The sequence below is a fragment of the Pristiophorus japonicus genome, chromosome 4, assembly GCF_044704955.1.
Source record: "Pristiophorus japonicus isolate sPriJap1 chromosome 4, sPriJap1.hap1, whole genome shotgun sequence".
Classification (NCBI taxonomy): Eukaryota; Metazoa; Chordata; class Chondrichthyes; family Pristiophoridae; genus Pristiophorus; species Pristiophorus japonicus.
Genome location: NC_091980.1, coordinates 33,962,642 through 33,981,367, shown reverse-complemented (window position 1 = coordinate 33,981,367; position 18,726 = coordinate 33,962,642). Strand labels below are relative to the sequence as shown.

At 47.9% G+C, this 18,726-nt stretch overlaps 1 protein-coding gene across 1 annotated transcript in view; it reads left to right on the top strand.

Moving 5' to 3' along the window:
• LOC139262871 (vascular endothelial growth factor C-like) overlaps nt 1–18,726 on the top strand; it is a 67,891-nt gene that overhangs the window by 37,416 nt on the left and 11,749 nt on the right. Inside the window, exons 2-4 of the mRNA XM_070878094.1 lie at nt 6,304–6,514; nt 8,614–8,804; nt 11,122–11,273. Of these exons, the coding sequence (XP_070734195.1) occupies nt 6,304–6,514; nt 8,614–8,804; nt 11,122–11,273 (554 nt within the window). The remainder of the gene's footprint in view (nt 1–6,303; nt 6,515–8,613; nt 8,805–11,121; nt 11,274–18,726) is intronic.

Sequence of the window (18,726 nt, the reverse complement as noted above, 5' to 3'; positions counted from 1 at the left end):
AGTCGAGGATGACCTTCTACATTAATATGAGTTCTAAGGTGACTAATTGAGTCCAATGCGAGATCTGTCACAGGTGCGGCAGGTGGTGGTTGAAGGGACGGGTGGGTGGGGTGCTTGGTTTGTCATACACTCCTTCCGCTATTGGTACTTGCGCCAGAGTTGGAAAAGACACAGACCTCTGGGGAGGTGTGATTGGCAGAGAGGGGATAGAGAAAACCAACTCCATTGGTATCCTCCTCCTGACAAAACGATTAGAACATGGCCTTGTCATAACCAACACCCTGTCAGAAAGATAAGTATAAGCCTACCATGGCAGCACGCTCGCTCCAAGCACTGGCATCTGCTAGACTACATCATCGTCCGAGCGAGGGACTGCAAGGACGTGCGTATCACCCACGCCGTGACGTGAGCTGGTGACTGCTGGATGGACCACCGCCTAATCCGTTCTGTCATCACCATCAGCGTAGCCCCAAAAGAGCGACGGCAACAGAAACATTGCCACAGGAAAATCAACACTGGAGCACTCCAAGACTCTGCTAAGAAAGTAATATTCAGCCAGCGCCTCACTGCCAACCTGACGACTCCCAGTGACCCAGAGATGCAGAATGACCATGGCACCTGGTCTGCCCTCAAGGCCTCCATAATTAGCACCTGAGAAGAGATACTCGACCAGGAAATACCAAGATTTTTTAAAAATTCCGTTCCTGTAGTATCCTGGTGGTGACCCGCTCCTCCCCCACCCCCCCACCACTGCTCCACTGCTGCCGATCCATCCTAAGTGCATCATAAGAGTTAGGGTTAGGCACTGCTGATGTACCCCCACCCCGATGGTGAAATGTTGCAGGAGCGGAATTTAAAAATGACAGCCATTACACAATAAATCGCCAGCCACTCCAATCTATAGCATAGCCACTGATTTCCGATGGTAACGAGCCTTAAGGGAAGGGCTCATTTTGGCCCCAAAGTGTTCAGCGCCTTCTCGAAAGCTTCTCCACCACTTTGAGCGGTCTTGGGCCAGGGATTCTCAAGAGTCGGTGGGGATGTTACATTTTTCCAAGGAGGTTTTGAGGGCGTCCTTGAAGCGTTTTTTCTGCCCTCCTGGGACTCGCTTGCCCTGACAGAGCTCAGAGTAGAGTGCTTGTTTCAGGAGTCTAGCATCAGGCAGTGAACGTGCTGGGGATGTTGGCCTGAGAGAGAACACTGACAGTGCGCCTATCCAATGGATTTGCAGGATTTTGTGGAGGCAGCATTGGTGGTACTTCTCTAGTGCTTTGATGTGCCTACTGTACATAGTCTATGTATCTGAAGCATATAGGAGGGTGGGTATCACTACTGCTCTGTAAACCATGAGCTTGGTGTCGGGTTTGAGATCTTGGTCTTCAAACACTCTTTGCCTCAGGCGACCGAAGGCTGCACTGGCGCACTGAAGGCGGTATTAGGTTTTGTCATCGATGTCTACTCTCGCTGACAGAAGGCTCCCAAGGTATGGAAAGTAGTCCACATTGTCCAAGGTCTCATCATGGATCTTGATAATCAGGGGGCAGTACTGTGTGGCGGAGGCAGGTTGGTAGAGGACCTTTGTCTTACGGATGTTTAGGGTAAGGCCCAGACTCTCATACGCTTCAGTGAAGATGCCAACAATGGTTTGGAGTTTGGCCTCTGAGGGTGCTAAAATGCAAGCATCATCTGCAAACTGTAATTCAGTGATAGAGGTTGGAACAACCTTGGTTCTGGACTGGAGGTACCGGAGATTGAACAATTTCCCATTCGTCCTGTAGATTAGCTCCACTTGTTAAAGGTGAGATGAAGTATTGCAGTGAGAAAGATTGAGAAGAGCATTAGTGCAATGACACAGCCTTGCTTGACCCCGGTCTGCACTTGAATTGGGCCTGTGGTGGATCCATTGGTCAGGATCACGGCTTGCATGTCATCATGAAGCAGGCGGAGGATGGTAACACATTTTTGAGGGCAACCAAATTTGATAAGGACACTCCATAATCCCTATAATTTGACAGAGTCGAAGGCCTTTGTGAGTTTAAAAAATACCATGTACAGAGGTTGATGCTGCTCCCTACATTTTTCTTGAATTTGTCACGCAGTGAAAATGATGTCCGTTTTGCCTCTTTGTGGGCGGAATCGCATTGCGACTCTGGGAGGATCTCTTCAGCCACTGGGAGGAGACAATTGAGGAGGATTCTAGCAATAACTTTTCCTGTGGCAGACTTTCCCTTGCAGGTAAAGCAGCATTGCCAGGAGCCCATGTGACCAGGTTTGCCCCCCATCATTACACTGGGCAGGTGCAGAATGGGTGAGGGGGTGCAAGAGGTGAAGCAGGAGGGAAAACTCATTCTGACCATCTCTATCATGGTGTATTCTTGTTCAAAACTATTTGCGGAGATTTTAAATAGAAACTGCGAATGAAGGTGGAATATGTTGACCAGCCACTCTGAGTGTCAACCCACGGGACAGTCCATTCACAGCAAGGGGAAAATGAAAGGCTATATCTAGGAATTTAAACTCTTGAACATTGGAATTTCACTAAGGAGCCACTACTTACCAAATTAAATGTAATATGCTGATAGTGTTTACATCAAGATTGATGTTATGCAATTAAATAGAAGGCACTGTTGCTCCAAAATGGAGTCTGCAGGGATTTATTTGGAGATAATCCCATTTACAGTTTAGCACTGAGTTTTTTTCCTGCGGCATGTCTGGTGGTCAGAGCCAAGAAACTGACACATCTTGTCGGGTTGAACTCTGTTATTCTCATTGTCGGTCATCTTGCTCCCCGTCTAAGTTTGAGGGATAATCAAGGAAAAAAAGAGAGGCGTCACAGCAACCAACAAGCACACAAGATAAAATTTTAAAAATTAGATCTGGCGATCATGTTGACAGGGCTAGTTCAGCATTTCTTCTGCAGCCAGCTAAATATTTCAGTTGAAGCCAAAATTGCCGTGACCACATGTTTCTCATCTTAACAAGGCCAGGTTTACTTAAGCAACAATTTGGGGCTTGGTAGAGAAAGAAAGAAAGAGAACTTGCATTTATATAGCGCCTTTCTCAGGACATTGTAAAGCACTTCACATCCAATTAAGTACTTTTAAAGTGTAATCATTGTTGCAATGTAGGAAATGTGGCATTTAATTTGCATATAGCTAGCTCCAACTACCAGCAATTAAATAAATGACCAGATCATCTGTTTTTTTTAGTGTCGTTGGTTGAAGTTTGGGGTTGGTTTATACGTAAATGGCACTTCCAACAGTGTATTTCTTGTTGATAGCACACAATAGCCATTACCTCAATGGCTACCATAGAAATGAATTGGGAAACATTCATTGAAAATTCTTAGCGGGGTTGACAGGGTAGGGTAGATGCTGAGAGACTGTTTCCCCTGGCTCGAGAGTCTAGAACTAGAGGTCATAGGCTCAGGATAAGGGGTCAGCTATTTAAGACTGTGATGAGAAGAAATTTCTTCACTCAGGGTTGTGAATCTTTGGAATTCTCTGCCCCAAATGGCTGTGGATGCTCAGTCAATTCGTATATTCAAGACTGAGATCAATAGATTTTTGGGGACTAAAGGAATCAAGGGATATGGGGAAAGGGCAGGACAGTGGAGTTGATGTAGAAGTTCAGCCATGATATTGAATGGCAGAGCAGATTCGAGGGGCCGAATGGCCTACTCCTGCTCCTATTTCTTGTGTTCTTATTCTAAAATGCAAGAGAACAAAATCTCCATTAATGGATGCAGTTCCATCTCTCTTTGCAGCCTCGTTAAGTCATGTTGCTGACTCTTGACTTTAATATTGATTAACAACTTCAGACCTTAACTATAGCTACCATATTCTCTCTGGCAGGAGGCTCTGGCAATGTGGAATGGGTGTTCCAGGAATGAGGGGTTCTTGAGGTGGGCATCCCCATTCAGGCCGAGTGCTGGTGAGATGGTCAGCGCCCTTGATGCTGATCTGTTTTTTTTTTCTGCTAACAGACTCCTGGATCACTGGAGCCAACTCAACTTTGCCAGGTTTTCATGTTTCCCTTTCTACCTGCCTATCCCCACTTAACTGCCCCACTCCCCCCACCCGATAGTAATTCACACACTGTCTGTGCCTTAAACTCTTTTTAAAACATTTCTTTTGCTATGCTTCCTATTGTCTAATGCTAATATGCTCTTGCCATTTAACTGTAAGAATATAAGAAATAGGAGCAGGAGTAGGCCGTATAGCCGCTCAAGCCTGCTCCGCCATTTAATACAATCATGGCTGATCCAATCATGGACTTGGGTCCACTTCCCTGCCCGCTTCCCATAACCCTTTATTCCCTGATCGGCTAAGAAACTGTCTATCTCCTGTCTTAAATTTACTCAATGACCCAGCTTCCACAGCTCTGTGAGACAGTGAATTCCACAGGTTTACAACCCTCAGAGAAGAAATTCCTCCTCATCTCAGTTTTAAATGGGGGGCTCCTTATTCTATTCTCCCCTATCAGTGGAAACATCCTCTCTGCATCCACCTTGTCAAGTCCCCTCATAATCTTATACGTTTCAATAAGATCCCCTCACATTCTTCTGAATTCCAATGAGTAGAGGCCCAACCTACTCAACCTTTCCTCATAAGTCAACCCCATCATCTCCAGAATCAACCTAGTGAACCTTCTCTGAACTCCAAAGCAAGTATATTCTTTCTTAAATATGGAAACCAAAACTGTACGCAGTATTCCAGATGTGGCCTCACCAATACCCTGTATAACTGTAGCAAGACTTTCCTGCTTTTATACTCCATCCCCTTTGCAATAAAGACCAAGATTCCATTGGCCTTCCTGATCACTTGCTGTACCTGCATACTAACCTTTTGTGTTTCATGCAAAAGTACCCCCAGGTCTCGCTGTACTGCAGCACTTTGCAATTTTTCTCCACTTAAATAATAACTTGCTCAGCAATTTTCTCTGCCAAAGTGCATAACCTCATACTTTCCAACATTATACTCCATCTGCCAAATTCTTGCCCACTCATTGAGCCTGTCTATGTCCTTTTACAGGTTTTTTGTGTCCTCCTCACACATTGCTTTTCCTCCCATCTTTGTATCATCAGCAAACTTGGCTATGTTACACTCAGTCCCTTCATCCAAGTCGTTAATATAGATTGTAAATAGTTGGGGTCCCAGCACTGATCCCTGCAGCACCCCACTAGTTATTGATTGCCAACTCGAGAATGAACCATTTATCCCGACTCTCTGTTTTCTGTTAGTTAGCCAATCCTCTATCCATGCTAATTATGTGAACTTTTATCTTGTGCAATAACCTTTTATGTGGCACCTTGTCAAATGCCTTCTGGAAGTCCAAATACACCGCATCCACTGGTTCCACTACATCCTCAAAAAATTGCAGCAATTTTGTTCATCATGACTTCCCCTTCATAAATCCATGCTGACTCTGCCTGACTGAATTTTGCTTTTCCAAATGTCCTGCTACTGTTACTTTAATAATGGACTCCAACATTTTCCCAACCACAAATGTTAGGCTAACTGGTCTATAGTTTCCTGCTTTTTGTCTGCCTTCTTTTTTAAATAGGGGCGTAACATTTGCAGGTTTCCAATCTGCTGGGACCTCCCCCAGAATCCAGAGAATTTTGGTAAATTACAACCAATCCATCCACTAACCATCTTATGCTCTCCACTTAATCACTTTACGTGTTATTCTATTTCTTTTCTTTTGTGTATCGTTGCTTTTTTCTCTCCTTTCCTTTTGACCTGTTCCTTTTTTAAATGCTGTTCCTCAGTAATATCGCCCCTTTCTGAGGAAGCTTCCATACCTATATCATCTTGTCTCTCCTCTCTCTAGATGCTGCCTGATTCTGGACAATGTTTCAGCATCTGCAGTATTTTGGGTTTTTTCAAGCTCAATGCGCAGTATCCGATTCGAACTTCCTCTTTCCTGGAACCTCAAAACTGTAGAGCTCTGTCCTCAGCGATCTTGTGCCATCAGCATACTTTTATATGAGCCTGGTCTCACCTAATCAATACTGCTAGATTTACCTCATCATTCCCCTACTCCTTCCTTGGTGTCCTGTGCTATGGGCCTTCACCTAGTTGCCTAAAGTAAACCGCTTCATGTGTACCTGGGGTATGAATTTGTTTGGCTTCTAATCAATGGGAGATTGCTGAGCACCGGCTGAGCGGGAAAGGATAAGCTGGCAGCTGCAGTTTTATCCGAGTGTTGCTCTGCCGCTCTTCGAGTGCGACAGGATGCTGCCTCCATGACTTCGGAATTATTTGCTGCATTAGATTCACTGTGTGCTCCTTGTTCCAGAGCCAGGCCAGCAGCGAGCTGGAGGACCAGCTGAGGTCTGCGTCAAGCGTCACAGAGTTGATGGACATCTTCTACCCGGAATACAAGAAGATCCACGAGTGTCTGCAGAAGAAAGCTCACGTTGTGCAGCATACGCTGACAGAGGCTGAAGAAGAGGAGTGGAAGGAGGCAGCAGCGTTTACAATATTATGGAAAGAGGAAGATTTAAAAAGTGAGCAACACTAATGCTTCATTTGTTAACTTAAGAGGTGAACAAGAAACCTGAGCAAACCTTTCACAAACTAAAAGACCTGCATTTATATAGCGCCTTTCACGACCTCAGGATATCCCAGATGAGCTTTGCAGCCAATGAAGTACCTTTGCCGTGTAGTCCCTGGTGTAATGTAGAAAAACACAGCAGCCAATTTGTGCACAGCAAGATCACACAAACAGCAATGTAATAATGACCAGTTACATTAATTCTAGGTGTTGGTTGAGGGATAAATATTGGCCAGGACACAGGGGGAGAATCCCCTGCTCTTCTTCGAAATAGTGCCCTGAGACTTTTTACGCTCACCTGAGAGGGCAGATCGGGTCTTGATTTAATGACTCATCTGAAAGACGGCAACTCCAACAGTGGGGTTTCACCAAAAACTAGTATATTTTTGCTTTCGGAAGCAAAAAAGACAGGCCAAAGGGGAAGTGATAGGGTAGATAGAGAGAAACTATTTCTGCTGGTTGGGGAGTCTAGGACCATGGGACATCAGCTAAAAATTAGAGCCAGGCCTTTCAGGCATGAAGTTAGGAAACACTTCTACTTGTAAAGGGTGGCAGAAGTTTGGAACTCTCTTCTGCAAATGGGAGTTGATGCTGGGTCAATTGTTAATTTTAAATCTGAGATTGATAGATTTCTGTTAATCAAAGGTATTAACAGATATGGGGCAAAGGTGGGTATATGGAGTTAGGCCACAGACCAACCCACCATCATCCTAGGCAGTCCCTCGAAACGAGGATGACTTGCTTCCACGCCAAAAAAAGGATGAGTTCACAGGTGTTTCGAGAGAAGAACCCAAACTACATCGTGAAAGGTGGAAGATGCCTGTGCGTGGATTTTTTTAACGTGTGGTGGCCGTTGCACACCAGCCACCACTCGGGCTCAACAGAGCTAGGTCTTGGTCCAGTGGCAAGGATTACCCAAGACAGCTCTGCTACACGGACCCAGTGCGCACACATATCACAGTGTGGGCAGGCCTGTGCTGCCCCTGGGCCCCTGGCCCTGAACTCACACCACCCTGAGCCCCGATCACGTCCCTCCACAGTCTCTCACAGCTCCTTCGCCCCGATCTCGTCGCCCCTGCTGCATCTGCCCACCCTCCAATCACCGACCTGGACCTTGTTGACGTCACTCTTCGCTACCGTTGCCCTGCTGCACCAGCTCGCGTTGAACCTTGTAGTGGCATGCCTCCCCGCTGCTCCCAGGCCGCAGCTCGCCGCTCCTTTTTATAGCCCCGACCTGCAAGACACAGACCAACCATGATCTCACAATGACAGAACAGGCTTGAGGGGCTAAATGGCCTACTGCTGTTGCTATGTTCCTACTGTGTTGGTGCTTCTACAACTGTGAAATTGAATGCTGTTACCCAGGTTCATGTCCTTCCTTCCCCCCTCAGTTCCTCTCACAGCAGGCTAAGTTATAGGCTATGCTGGCAGAGAGAGTAGCCCTATAAACACAAGGTACATTTTCTGCAGTCATCAGCTAAGGCAAGTTATGATTGTCTGGGACAGTTCTTCTAGATGGATGAAGATGAGGATCAGCTAACAGCTGCATCCAGTGCACATCTCCGTTCTTTCAGATGGGAAATGGTGCCTGGTGTCATAAAATAGAAATAAATTTGAATTTATTTTAAAATAAACTCTGCTTGAGATGAGACCTGAAGAGCTGACTTGTGGTAATGGACGTTTTAAATTGTGGACATGCACACTGGCAGTGTTTCAAACAATAGCAACAACTTATATTTATGTATCAGCGTCAAAGTCGGAATTGTCACAAGGTGCTTCACAGAGGTGCAATTAGACAAACTATGTCATTAAAGTATGTCAAGTGAGACTAAGTTTCAAGATTAGCACTTTTGAAAGATACCTCGAAAGCCGATCGAAGTATAAGTTGGCAGGCCACTTTTTTAAAAAGAAACAGCCAGTTCCCTTCCCCCATTAATTTCCAAGTGCGCCAAAGATCTAACTCAGTACAAGCTATCTGCTGTTGTAAGTATCCTTTATTTAAATGCATGTTTCATAATAAGCAACTAATAACTAAACCAAATCGTTTGACAGATATTGAACTTGAATGGGAAAAGACTCAGTGTAAGCCTAGAGAAGTGTGCTTGGATGTGGGGAAAGAGCTTGGGACTGCAACAAACCAGTTCTACAAACCTCCCTGTGTGTCTGTCCACAGATGTGGAGGCTGCTGCAATAGCGAGGGCCTGCAGTGTGTAAACGCCAGCACTTCGTATGTGAGTAAGACGGTAAGTAACTCTTCCTGTCGTTTGCCTTTGAAATCTTGTGTAGCTTGCCTGTCTGGAATAGTTGTTCATTGGGCTGTGCTGTCCCTTACACACGGACAATCAGCGGTACGGCACCCACATTCGGCACACACGCTGGGTTTCTGATCTCAGTCAAGCGGCAGGTGCGGAGGCACGAAGTGTAGCTTAGCAAGAGGGCCACCCCTTTCCCACATCCAGTGTTCCAGTTAGAGGAACCATCATTGAGGCCTGGGAGCAGGTTGCTGGCCCACCTTTTTCACTGTGGATGTTCCACGGATGTGAGGAGTCGAGGAGGAATAGAACAGAAAAATCTCTTCAGAAGAAGGTGGGGTGGGAGGGTCCGACTCTCTCCCCCAAAAGACATGCAAAAAACAAAACATAAAAGGGCTGATTTTGGCTGTGGGCGATAGTGTAAAACGGGAGAGATCAGCTGCCCGCGATACATCTCTCCCAATTTTAATTTCCATTGACTTCAATGGAGAGAGATGTATAATGTGCGGCTGAATTGATAGCGCTCATTTTACACTATCGCCCAAACTCAAAATTACCCCCCAAAACATGAATAAAAGTTAAAGCAGGAATAATGTAAGAGCTGTGAGCTTCTCACAGGGGTCCTCAACCCTCTCTTCTCAGTTCAACAACTCCTGCAATTTCTTTCTCTCTCACAGCTATGTGCTTCTCAAACACTATCCTCTGTCCCTCCTCTTAGGGCCCCTTGCCCCACAGTCCATGTCATCCTGGTGGTTTGATTTTTGGGCCTCCTGCTCTCACTTTTTTACTGCCCTTACCTGCTCATTGGCCTTCTTTGGGGACTCATGTATCTTCCCCTCCTGCCTATGCAGATATTCCGGTGATTATATTTATCCTTTTGAGCCTCTCGTCCCAAATGTAATTAATGTTTTGGGGCTCCTGCCCTCGATTTGTCCTTTTGGCCCTTTGCCCTGCAGCCACCCATAGGCCTCTGGCTTTTGTGGCCTCCCTACATTTCTTGCAGTCCTCTCCCATCCTACGCCCTTCACGGGGCTGCCTGGGCCTTCTCACCTACCCAGCGCTGGCATCCTGGTGATTGCATTTGTTTTTCAGCCTTTCCAGTGTGCCCGACCCGCACCAACAGATAGATTGCACTTGTGGCGGGTGAGATCGGAAGGTGGATGGGGGAGGAGAGAGATCAGTCTGTGAGAGAGAGGCAGACATGTTTAGCCAAGGGAAGCATTCGAGAACCTAAAGACTGAGACCGAGGGAAGGCAAGAGATGCAGGTTAAAAAAGACACTGAATAGACAAATGCACATAGAATATAGCACGAAGAAAGATTATGAGACAGAGACTACACAGACATATTGCTGAAAAGAAATGCAAATATCACATGCAAGGACATAAAGATCAATGTCAGAGATGCAGTAGGAGGGAAATGGAAAAACAGCTTGACATAGGCTAACAAATCAAGGTAGATGCACATGTGCAGAAGTGATCGCAGGAAGGGACGGCGACATAGAAAGACATGGGACATGCAGATTGGAGAAAACAAAGAGAGACATAAGAGGGAGACAAAGACTAATATCGTAGATAAGGAAAATTCACCCAAACAGATCATGCGGCAAAGAAAGACATGTCAGGGGAGAGAGAAAGAAAGACGTGCTTTTATATAGTGCCATTCATGACGACCGGCCATCTCAAAATGCTTTGCAGCCAATAAAGTACTTACTATTATAATGTGGGAAATGTGGCAGCCTATTTGCACACAGTAAGCTCCCACAAACAGCAATGTGATAATGACCAGATAATGTTTTTGTTATGTTGATTAAGGGATAAATATTGGCCAAAACACTGGGGATAATTCCCCTGCTCTTCTTTGAAATAGTGCCATGGGATCTTTTACATCTACCTGAGAGAGCAGACGAGGTCTCAGTTCAACGTTTCATCCAAAAGACAGCACTGCACCGGAGTGTCAGCCAAAATTTACGTGCTCAAGTTCCTGGAGTGGGACTTGAATCCACGACCTTCTGACTCAGAGGCAAGAGTGCTACCCACTGAGCCACAGCTGACACTAGAGAAACAGGGGGACAGAAAGAAAACCAATGGCAAACATAAAGATCAGGGGTATACAGAACTCACCAGGAGCAATGCCACAGGAGATCGACTAGCATTTACAGTAACGTTCTGTTTTTAACCTCTGTGCTTGACTTTGTACCAAAAGCAATTATTGTTGTCTTGTTACGTGTTCAGTCTTACTTAACCAGTTATTTTCTGGGTAATTTTCCTTCCATGCCGATAAAAGGAGTTTGTGTTTTGTTTCTCTAGTTGATGGAGATCACATTGCCACAAGTCGGACTCTCCAAGCCGGTAGTGATCAGCTTCATCAATCACACTGCCTGCAGCTGCCAGCCCAAGCGAGACACCTCCGGACGATCCCACTCCATTATCAGACGTTCTTTTCACATTGCCCAAACCGGGTAAGGAGTCATGTGATCTCATCCGGTCAGGGCCAAGCTCTAGTAATTCAGGTTCTCGGTTACAAGGGGAGGGGGAGGGGGGGTGGGGGTGATTGCTCCCTTCCATAAGGCCTTTCTGCCTGGGGGCAAGCAGCAGGGGCAACCCACCCAAAATTGCCCCTGAGCTGGGGGCAGTGGGAACAGGTTTCTGCCCCGTCTGCCGCGTCGACCCCCTACCGCCCGACGGCGATCCCTTACTGTGCCGCGGGATAAATTGCCCCGTGGGAGTGCGGCCACCACCAGCCTGTTCACCCGACAGCTATGCGTGGTGGGAAGCTACCAGTGGCTGCGCAGTGCAGCCGCATTTAAAGGGGAGGGCGCACTGCCGCAGCCGCCATTTTATTTTAATTGTCGGACGACTCCTGAGTCGGCCCGACAATGGCGGCCACTGGTTCGGCCTGGTCGCCAACAGGCAGCCCGGCACTCCCTCTTGGGCCAAACCCCTCCCTGGTGGCCCAGTGGGCTCCACATCGGCCTCACAGCGTCCCTCCCCTTTAAGTGAAGGGGAGTGATGTTGCGACGCGTCGCGCTGATGTCATCACTGCCATGCTGACCATACACCACCCTGCCTCCTCACAAAGCCGCCCCTACACCACCTCAACCAGCGCTCCAAAGCGCTGGGAGGCGGTGTCAGAGTTAAAGAGCCCAATTTTCCAGCTCTTGCCTCTGACTCCGGTAAATTTCCAGTTAATTCAAAGTGCCCTCCCCAATTTCCCACTGAGGGCAATTTCGGCCCCGATATCTCTTGGACTGGAGTGCAGTCCAGAGAGCAACAACGCGGGTGGTTGCAATGGCATCATAAACGGTGAGAGTGAAGCTCAAGGCATGCCATGCGCTTCAAAGGCATCGACTCGTGTATGAGAAGGAAGTTCATGGGTGAGTGGGGGGGCGGTGGAGGGTAGGAGGAGAAGGGGGGAGTTTAAAATCTCATCCTCAGACACTTTTGGTTTCTGATGACATTAGACACAGCAACAAACAGCAGACTCCTGTACCGGAATCACGTGATGAAGACTCGGGAGGGGGAGCAGCTAAACGAGCAGGAGACTTACCCGCTGGCCTCCTGCCCCAATTTTAATTTGCAGGGGCCAAGGACACCCACCCGAAGCCGGTGGGATTCCTCTTTTTAAATATGCAAATCAGGACCGATGACGTCAGAGGATACCCGATTGCCATTTTAACGTTGGCCTGAGCGGGGAAGTGGCTGCAGCTTTCTCGACAGGCTGAAGCTAGCGGGAGGAGCAGGAGTTCTCCTCCAGGACCCTCAAGGGAAGTGTAGGCCTCCCCTGTCCGGATGTACCCACCACCCCCACCCCCCAAAACACTGACCACCCTGGAACCCCACTGCCCCCACCGTCCTTGCATCTACCTTGGGCCTGACCAATGGCCGCCGAGACGCCCGATTTTAACAGCTGGTCACCTGCTCCTTGCCAACTTCCTCTGCGTTATGACAGTGAAGTCAACTCGCAGCATTTTAATAAGGCCAGCTCTTACAGGTAGCTGGACCTCTTGTTGCCAGTCTCTGACAGGCCGGCAGCACGCAAGGCGGTTTTCCCACCCGGAAGATAAAATCCCCCCCTCCCTAAAATTCCATTGTGCTACTGTTGAATTACAGTGATTATGGGGCTTATTTCACCGTGTGTTACAGGAGACTAGCATCCACTGTATATATAACACTGTCTCCGTTATACAGCACGCTCGCTATTAGACTGCTAGTTACAATATTCTCTCACCCAAGGGCAGCGATTGTGAAAGCAAGGACCGAGGTGGGGAATGAACTGGCCCGACTTCAGCATCATGAGGCCCTGGAGATTTTAGCTCCCAGGCCTCAACAGAATTCTGCCCCCTCAGTCTCCGGCCTGAAACTAAAGGGAAGTTGCTAGTCGGGGATTCGGAATGGCCTCACAGTCTTGGAAGGGCCGAGGGGGGAGGTGAGGGTGAAGGGAAATCCCAGGACAGGGAAGGCCTGACCTCATAAGGAAAAAGCAAGATTAATTTCCTTTTTTGGGCCTTTTCCAGCCCCGACTCCTCTTCCTGCTAAGTTGGCCTTACGGGACAGCCACAAAGGTTATCCCGTGCAGGCCTCTGGTATTAAAGCAGTGAGGTCCCGATGACCTTATTGGTGCCCAAGCTGTATACTTGAAGAAGGATCATGCTGGTTTCCAGCGGCTGTCTCTCTCGTCTGCTGAGAAGTGTAGGTCAAAATCGGAACGTGCAAAAAGGCAGCAGGACCTCGACGGTTTAGTCTTGAATGCGATTTTAAATGCTTGTCCGATTTCCGCTGGCTGAACAGTGTTAAAATCATCTCTTCTCTGTTTAATCCCAATCCTGTATTGTGACTCCAACCTCAATCCAACCTCAGTACGACTCTTGGTTAAAGCACTGGCTGTTACTTGCTCACTGTCACGCAATTCTGCACTTCCTCACTAATTACATTATTTGAGTTCCCTCGATGGAAATAGAGACCTGCAGCTCACTTCCCTTTGAGAATATTATATCAGCTGTAAATATGTCGGAAAGTTTAGGAACCACTGACGACTGCGGCTGGGAGTCAAACTGTTTCAAATAGATTCTGCTGAGGGCCTACTGGCTGCATATACAGATTCTCCAAGTTATTTGAATTGGACTGATCCCCTGAAAGGAATGGTAGTGAAGTAATCCTAAACGATGGAAACAGTAACATTCTGCTCTGTAGGTCCAATAATCTGAATTGACTCTGAGAATTGCACTCATTTAACAGAGCCCACCCAAGTTTCTAGGCCATAGAATTTTACACCACAGGAAAAGGCTGCTCGAGCTATTGTGGCTTTCTCAAAGAACTATCCATTTAGTCCCATTCTTTGCTTTTTTACCATACTCTTTTTTTTCCCGATATTGACTTCTCATTTAAAAGCTGTGATCAATTCTGCTTTATCCAGTACTTCAGCTAGGGCAGAAATTCTTCTAAGTCTACCTTTGTTCTTTTGGTCACTATCTTGAAAGTTAGCAAGTTACTGACCCGCCAACTGGTAGAGATAGGTTTTGATTAATTAAATTGAGAAAAACTATCATCGTTTTGAATACAGGTACAATGTCAGCAATCCGGAATCCTTGGGACTGAGTCCGTGCCGGTTTTTGAGTTTTGCCAGATTTCAGACAAGAATATTAATAGTCTGAAATCCGAAATCCTCGGGACCGAATCCATGCCGGAAATTGGGTTTTGTCGGATTTCGGACCTCGCCACGGACCGAATCCATGCCGCATTTCGGGTTTTGCCGCATTTCGGACCTTGCCGTCCGTCGATCCTCTGCTCCTCGCCAAAATGTCCGGTTTTCGGACAGTTCCGGTTTTCGGAAGTCTGGATTTGGGAAGTTGCACCCCTCTAGGGCTAAAAGGGTTAACTTATGAGGACAGATTGCGTAGACTAGGCTTGTATTCTCTTGACAATAGAAGATTAAGGGATGATCTACTTGAAATGGTTAAGATGATTAAAGTATTTGGCAGGATAGGTAAAGAGAAACTATTTCCTCTGTTGGGAGAATCCAGAACAATGTTGCTTAAAATTAGAGCTAGGCCATTATGATGTCATAAAGCACCTCTTCACACAAAGGGTGGTGGAAATCCGAAACTCCTCCAAAAAGCCATTGAGGCTAGGTCAATTGAAAATTCAAAAACTGAGATTAATAGATTTTTATTAGGTGAGGGGCTGAATGGCCTACTCCTGTTCATATATTCTCGTCAATCCTTATAACTAAAGTTTCTCAAAATTGGTGTGATCTTAGTGAATCTATTCTACATCTTCTCTGTGGCCTTAACATCCTTCCTAAAGTAAAGTTGTCTGACATTAAGACAGAACTTCCTCCAATTGAACATTGAGAAGATTGAAACTGCTGCTTTCTGCGCCTGTTTAAAAACTCTACCGCACCTTTGCCATTGAATCCATTTGCTCTCTTACTGCTCACTCAGGTTGAATGAGACTGCACATACCCTTGCTGTTCTGCTCAATCTGGAGTTGAGTTCCAAACCCCATATCCTATCTGGTGTATTTAGCACACAAATCACTGACTCCACACGGTCTGGTGTAAATCTAACTGCTGTGACCTTCGTCCTTTATTGTTCAGCTTCAGAGTGCCTCTCAGGTGTGTGGTGGTCAGCCTTATATAGCACCTGTTGCAGGTACTACCAGGGTTTCCCACCACAGCGCCCTCTGTGGTGTGGCATAGTGCTTACATTACATTTAAGGTACTGGGACGATACACACATCATTACACAACATCACCTTCCCCCCCCACCCCCCCACCAGGACTCAGGACAACGATACACACATCATTACATAACATCACATTTGTCCAACGGAAGGCAGGTGGGCATAGACAGTGCGTTAGTATGGTACATTTTATCTGGTACATTAACTGGTTATTGACTGGTAACGGATCCTTGATTTCCTTGTTAGCCGTTATCATTAATTGTACTTCATCCATTATTTTACACAAATACAGTGGCCATTCAGCATTAAAAAAGTAATTCTTATTATAAATTCACTATCTCACATTAACATAGCTCATTTTAGACTCGCTCTGCCTTACAGAAGTCCTTTGTGGGGACCACCTCTTGGTAAGGCCCTTTTAAGACTCCCGGGTGCATTTCCTTTTTAAGGCGCCATCTTTGATGCAGGAGGATTCCACGAGGCTTCTCCTTGGGCACCGCCATCTTTGATGCTCTGCTGCTCCGACACGATGCCGCCGCCATCTTCTTTTCCGCCGCTCCGGATGCCCTCCGCCGTCACAGCTTCCGCTCCCCTCCGCTGCCACTTGACTTGCCGCCTCTCCTGCGGCCGTCGTGGCCTCTCCAGCGGCCGCACTTGCCGCGTCCCCCGCGGCCTCCGTAGCCGTCGACCTCCAGCTGCTGCCGCCGCCCGACACTAACAGCTCCTCGGCGGGGCTCTTCCGAACCGCCGGCCATCCTGGATCCCTCGCACCCCGCCGGCTCACTCCCTCCCCACTAGGCCCCTCTGTGCAGGGCTGCTTGCCTGTGGGGGCTGAGGCTGCGGGATCTGTGTGTGAGGCCCGGGCCTGGGACTTGCCTATGGGGGCTGAGGCTGCGGGATCTGTGTGTGAGGCCCGGGCCTGGGACTTGCCTGTTGGGGCTGAGGCTGCAGGGTCTCTGTGTGAGGTCCGGGCCTGAGGCTTGCCTGTGGGGGCTGGGGCTGCAGGATCTCAGTGTGAGGTCCAGGCCTGGGACTTGCCTGTGGGTGGATTGAGCCTGCAGCTCCAGCTCGGTCGGCGCTGCTCTCTGGAGACCCGGGGCACGGCAGCACCCCAGGGAGCAGCAGTCTGTGGAGTGGTGAAGTCTTCCCAGCTCCCATGGACCTTCCCCATCCAACTCCGGCCGAGGAGTGTCAGCCCATTGCCTGCAACAACCCACAAAGGTAAAGCATGCGTCTTGTCCCGGTGGGATACCTGCACCATCGCTCTGCCAAGAACAGGTATCAGTTCCCTGGTGTAGGTACGCAGCTTCGCCGTGACCGGGACCAGCTTGGGTCGTGCAGCTGGGTTAATCCACAGTTTATCAAAAGTTCTCCAACTCATCAACGACGGACCCGAGCCCGTGTCCACTTCCATACTCACAGGGACTCCATTGATTTTTACTTCCCTTATCACTGGGGCCGAATTGTCGGTACATGTGTGCAGTCCAAACACCTCATCATCTTCTACCTGCTCCTCGCTGAACAGTGGATCATCCCCCATCTCCTCAGCCACATGGTGAGTCTGATTTATTTTACACATACGCTGAAGGTGGCCTTTAACGTGGCAGGTATTGCACGTGTACTCTGCAAACCTGCACCAGTGAGCCCCATGGCTTCCTCCACAACGCCAGCATGGTGCTGCTTGATTGGCCCCCCTCAGCGGACTCTGAGTTCCAGGATCCCGAGGTCCGTGCTCTCTGCCCCGGGCAGAGCCACGTTCTGCAGTTTTGTCCGTGGTGGGCGCTATCCTGTGGACAGTGCCTGCCGGGTTCGAGACTGTGTGGATTATTTGTTTGGTGCTGCAAGTCGAGGTCATATATGCCCGGCTGATGGCGATGGCCTTTGTCAGAGTGACTGTGGGTTCCGTAGCCAGCAGCTTGTGAAGGAGGCCCTCGTGGCCAATCCCCATGATGAAAACGTCCCGCAAAGCCTCGTCAAGGTGTGCACCAAAATCACACGGCGCCGCGAGTCTCCTGAGGTCCGCAGCATATTTGGTGACATCCTGGCCCTCGGGTCTGCAGTGATGGTAAAATTTGTATCTGGCCGTGAGGATGCTCTCCTTCGGTTTCAACTGGTCACGAATGAGTTCAGTCAGCTCCTCGTATGACTTGTCCCTGGCGCTCCCGGGTGCCAGCAAATCCCTGACGAGACAGTAAACCTCATCTCCACAACTGGAGAGCAATATCGCCTAACGCTTATCTCTCATTGCGTATGTGTCCTCCGTCAGGTCGTTTGCTGTGAAGTAGTACTCGAGCCTTTCCGTAAAGGCCTCCCAATCATTGCCCACGGTAAAATCCTTTAGCGAGCCCAGAGTAGCCATGGTTGCGTGGAGTTTGTCCACTTCCTCGTTGTCAATGTGGTGTATGTAGCACACAAATCACTGACTCCACACGGTCTGGTGTAAGTCTAACTGCTGTGACCTTCGTCCTTTATTGTTCAGCTCCAGAGTGCCTCTCAGGTGTGGTGGTCAGCCTTATATAGCACCTGTTGCAGGTACTACCAGGGTTTCCCACTACAGCGGCCTCTGTGGTGTGGCATAGTGCTTACATTACATTTAAGGTACTGGGACGATACACACATCATTACATAACACTATCCACTCCCAAAACAGCTTCCAACCACCCTTACCATATAGCTCACCTTTGCCGATACCTTGTCTCACTGCTGCCAAAACTATTATCCACACCGTCACAATCTCGAGACTCTATTTCACCAATACCTTCTCTATGGCATTCCAAACTCTACTCTTTGAATCCCTTCAGTCTGGTTTCTGCCTTAACCACAGCACTGAAACCACGCTGGTTAAAGTCGCCAATTATATTGCAAATCATCAAAAACTGAATTGCCCCACTTGCCCATCATTCCCAGCCGCACTGACCTACATTGATCTTTTGTGCTCCAATGGCTTGAATTATCCTTGTCTTCCTCCAGTCTGACAGTGGCCACCTGCACACCGCTCCGCTCTACCTTCACTGTCTGAGCCTTCAGCTACCTCAGACCTATTCATCAGGAACTCGCTGTCCGAAAACCTCCCTCTATGTCTCTTGCCTTTAAAAACCATCACAAAGTGCATTACTTCAACTAAGATTTCAATCAAGTCTCCGTTCCCCCAGCAAATGCTTGGCACTTCCTTTTTTTCCCCTCCGTTAATCCTCTTGGGATATTTTATCCATGTTAAAAGTGCCATTTAAT